This window comes from Sinocyclocheilus grahami, unplaced genomic scaffold (assembly GCF_001515645.1).
Source record: "Sinocyclocheilus grahami isolate Dianchi unplaced genomic scaffold, SAMN03320097.WGS_v1.1 scaffold1516.1, whole genome shotgun sequence".
Classification (NCBI taxonomy): domain Eukaryota; kingdom Metazoa; phylum Chordata; class Actinopteri; order Cypriniformes; family Cyprinidae; genus Sinocyclocheilus; species Sinocyclocheilus grahami.
Genome location: NW_015506695.1, coordinates 126,196 through 129,951, shown reverse-complemented (window position 1 = coordinate 129,951; position 3,756 = coordinate 126,196). Strand labels below are relative to the sequence as shown.

The following is a 3,756-nucleotide window of genomic DNA, read 5'->3' as shown; positions in this document are numbered from 1 at the left end:
TGTGTGTGTGTCTCTGTGTGTGTGTGTGTGTGTGTGTGTGAGTCTCTGTGTTTGTGTGTGTGTGTGTGTGTGTGTGTGTGTGTGTGTGTGTGTGTCAGATAGTGGAGTACGAGGACGCTGAGAACGAGACGGAGTATTTTAAGGAGTACACTGAGTATCAGGAGTATGAGGACTATGAGTATCGTCCTGCAGAGAGACAGGAGCAGTTCTTCAGCGGTCAGGTGTGTCTCAGCTCTCTGTCTCTGTCTGAGTGTGTCCTGCAGGTGTGTCTCACACGTCTGTGGTGTTCTCGCAGGCTCTCGGTCCAGAGAAGGGGCAGAAGGGCGAGCCGGCACTGCTGGGAGAGGGGACGCTGTTCATGGGACCCCCAGGCCTGCCTGGTGCTGAGGTAACCTCTCATGACAGCTTGGTGACTCTCTGTGTTTATGTGTGTGTGTCAGAGACAGACGTGTGTTTCTGTTGTTTCACACAGGGGCCGCCGGGTGAACACGGCCCTATGGGATCCCCGGGGCCGATCGGAGATCCAGGAGACCTGGTGAGACACACACACACACACACACACACACTCGTCATGATCGTCAGGCTCAAGACTGATATTACACACTCATCTGTCTATCTCTTTCTCATTAGGGCCCCGAGGGCCGACAAGGACTTGCAGGGGCTGATGGGATTCCTGGACCTCCAGGGAACTTGCTGATGTTACCGGTGTGTGTCAATCAATATACACACGAACTTACAGAGACGTTTGTTTTTATGTTTGCTGAACGTTCAAACGTTTTGGGTCAGAAAGAACTGTTTTTGAAAGAAGTTAATACTTTTATTCAGCAAGGATGCATTAAATTGATAAAAAGTGACAGTAAAGACATTTATAATGTTACAATAGATTTCTGTTTCAAATAAATGCTGTTCTTTTGAACTTTCTGTTCATCTCTGAAACCTGAAACACAAACTGCATCACAGTTCCACAGAAATATTGTGCAGCACAACTGTGTTCAACATTGATAATAATCAGAAATGTTTCTCGAGCAGCAGATCAGCATATTATACTGATTTCTGAAGATCATGTGACACTGAAGACTGCAGTAATGATGCTGAAAATACAGCTGCGCATCACAGAAATACATTACAGTTTAACACATACGCACATAGAAAACAGCTGTTCAAAACTGTAATAATATTTCAGATTTTTTTACTGCACTTTTGATCAAATTAATGCTGCCTTGGAGAGGAGAAGAGACTTGAAAAAGTCTAATTGACCCCAAACTTTTGAACACTAGTGTATGATTATTGATTGTGTATTGAGTGTGTGTGTGTGTGTGTGTGTGTGTGTGTGTGTGAGTGTGTGTGTGTGAGTGAGTGTGTGTGTGTGTGTGTGTGTGTGTGTGTGTGTATGAGTGTGAGTGTGTGTGTGTGTAACTAACACACACACACACAGCAGCATATCAATAATTCATTTACACAAAAACACAATCTCTAATGCGTAAACACTTCCTCTGATCCGCCAAAACTGGTTTGTTCATTGTTTTGGTCCGCCTGACTCAAATATCACCGACTCTGATGCAGTATTTCAGCTTCACCTTGCAATATACACAATATAACAAGGTACCTCAAAGAATACCATGGTACTACTGTGGTACATGTCCAAAAAAATCATAAAATTACTGTATATATAACAAATAATGCAATATACATTTTCACCTACACTACACTGTAAAACAAAAATGTTTTCACTCAATTTAACTGTAAGTTGCATTCACGTAGAATATTAGGTATTTTAACTTGAAAAGTTTTAAGTTATTTGAACTTATAAAGTTTAGTTGGAATAGCTTTATGAAAGCAAGCAGGAGGAACTTTAAAAGTTGTTTTTAATACTTTGTGTTTTCTTCACTCTGCTTTAAGTTATCTATTTGTTAAGATGCATTTTCAGCTATTTGTGCTATTACACACACATTTTCAGAAGTTATTTGAACGTTTAGTTGGAATGTGTCTATATCTTTAGGTTTTCAATACCAAAGTTCATGTTCATTTAACTTAATTTGGCTTATTTTCATAGTTCATCCAAACTTAGAAAGTATTAATAAACCTTATCATAATGCCAAATAATTCAAAAACATAAAAATAGCAAATATGGAATTTATGAACACACCTTTAATTCAACAAGGAATTTATTGTCAATGAAACATGACCGCTTTTTCAGTGTACTGTTAGTTTTTAAAAAAAAGTATAATTACTCTCAATATGAGAAAAGCAAGACATTTAGCTTTGAAAAAAACACCACTGGATACAAACCACAAACAAACTCTTCCTCATTTCTTTGTATTACTCTTAAATTTGCACTTCTATTATTGTTCGTAATGCAGGAACACGTGCTTGTGTTTTGGATTTGGATAAAGTAATAAAAGCAAATGTTAAAATGAAAGCCAAGAAATAAAAACCAACAAATGAAACCAGTTCAGTTTTGATCTGAGCTTTGAGATGAAATATTAACCATCTTTTCTTCAAACACAAACAAGCTTTATGATGATGACAGTATCGCAGGAAAGCGTGTCACTGCATTAGTATTTCCACCGGCTCTTATCTCATTAACCTCGTGTTTACCGACTCCCTCTTCCTCATCTGACCCACACACAGCATCATTTAAAGGCTGGCTTACCGTAGTAAAGCTGCTCTGATTACCTGTGCATGTTGGTGTGTGTGCTCTCACGGCCGTCTGGATGCGACTGAAGCGTTCCTGGCAGGAATTCTGCTGTTCTTCCAGTCCGCTGGAATGTGATCCGACAGCATTGATGTCACTCGCTCCTTCTGATCTCGGATCAGCCTCAGCCACTTTATGGCTTTTTATAGCCAACTCAACAGAGTCAGTCTAGAGTTCAGAGATTCCACCGAGAATAGAATTCTTCTGAGACATTCCAAAGACTATCTTGATCTTCAGTGCAAGAGTCACACGATCAGTGACGCTCATTTATTTGCTTTTCTGATTAGTCACACAGAAACTTAGAGAGTTATCAGCAGCTTCATGTCAGAATGTTGCTCGTTTTACTTTTTGTGAAATCTGAAAACTGAATGGAAAAAAAAAATCTACAGGTAAAACTTTGCAATAAGGTCCCATTAGTGCATTGACTAAAGTTTACTAACGGTGTGCATTACATTTGTTACAGTATTTATTATTATTTGTTAGCATCAGTTCAGTTCTGTTGCATTCCTATAACAAAGTATATGGGTCGGTGAGATTTTTTATGAAAGACGTCTCTTCTGTTCACCAAGGCTGCATTTATTTATTTTAAAAATACAGTAAAAATGGGAGATATTATTCTAATTTAAAACAGCTGTTTTCTATGTGAATATCTGTTAAACTGTAATGTATTTCTGTGATGCGCAGCTGTATTTTCAGCATCATTCCTCCAGTCTTCAGTGTCACATGATCTTCAGAAATCCTTCAGAATTGACTTCCATTGTATTTTTTGTCTATTTAATGGGAACCGTAACGATTTGATTCCAAACATTCTTCAAAATATATTTTTCATGTCCCACAAAAGAAAGAAAGTCAAACAGGTTTGGAACAGTAAAAAATAAATAAATAAAATATATAATATATATATATATATATATATATATATATAATTATTTCACTATTTGTGGGTGCATTATCCAATTAAGAATAATGAGAATTACAAAAACCCTCAAATAAAATGTACAGAAACGTTACAGTCATGAGATGTGTTTAACAATCGTGAAAATATTGTGAAAATGAAACGT

At 37.7% G+C, this 3,756-nt stretch overlaps 1 protein-coding gene across 1 annotated transcript in view; it reads right to left on the bottom strand.

Moving 5' to 3' along the window:
* The window catches only part of LOC107570872 (rho GTPase-activating protein 28-like), a 15,665-nt gene extending 12,962 nt beyond the window's left edge, over positions 1–2,703 (bottom strand). The window contains exon 1 of the mRNA XM_016257153.1: positions 2,677–2,703. Coding sequence (XP_016112639.1) covers positions 2,677–2,684 — 8 coding nt within the window. The 5' untranslated portion in view covers positions 2,685–2,703. The remainder of the gene's footprint in view (positions 1–2,676) is intronic.
* Positions 2,704–3,756: the final 1,053 nt, after the last annotated feature.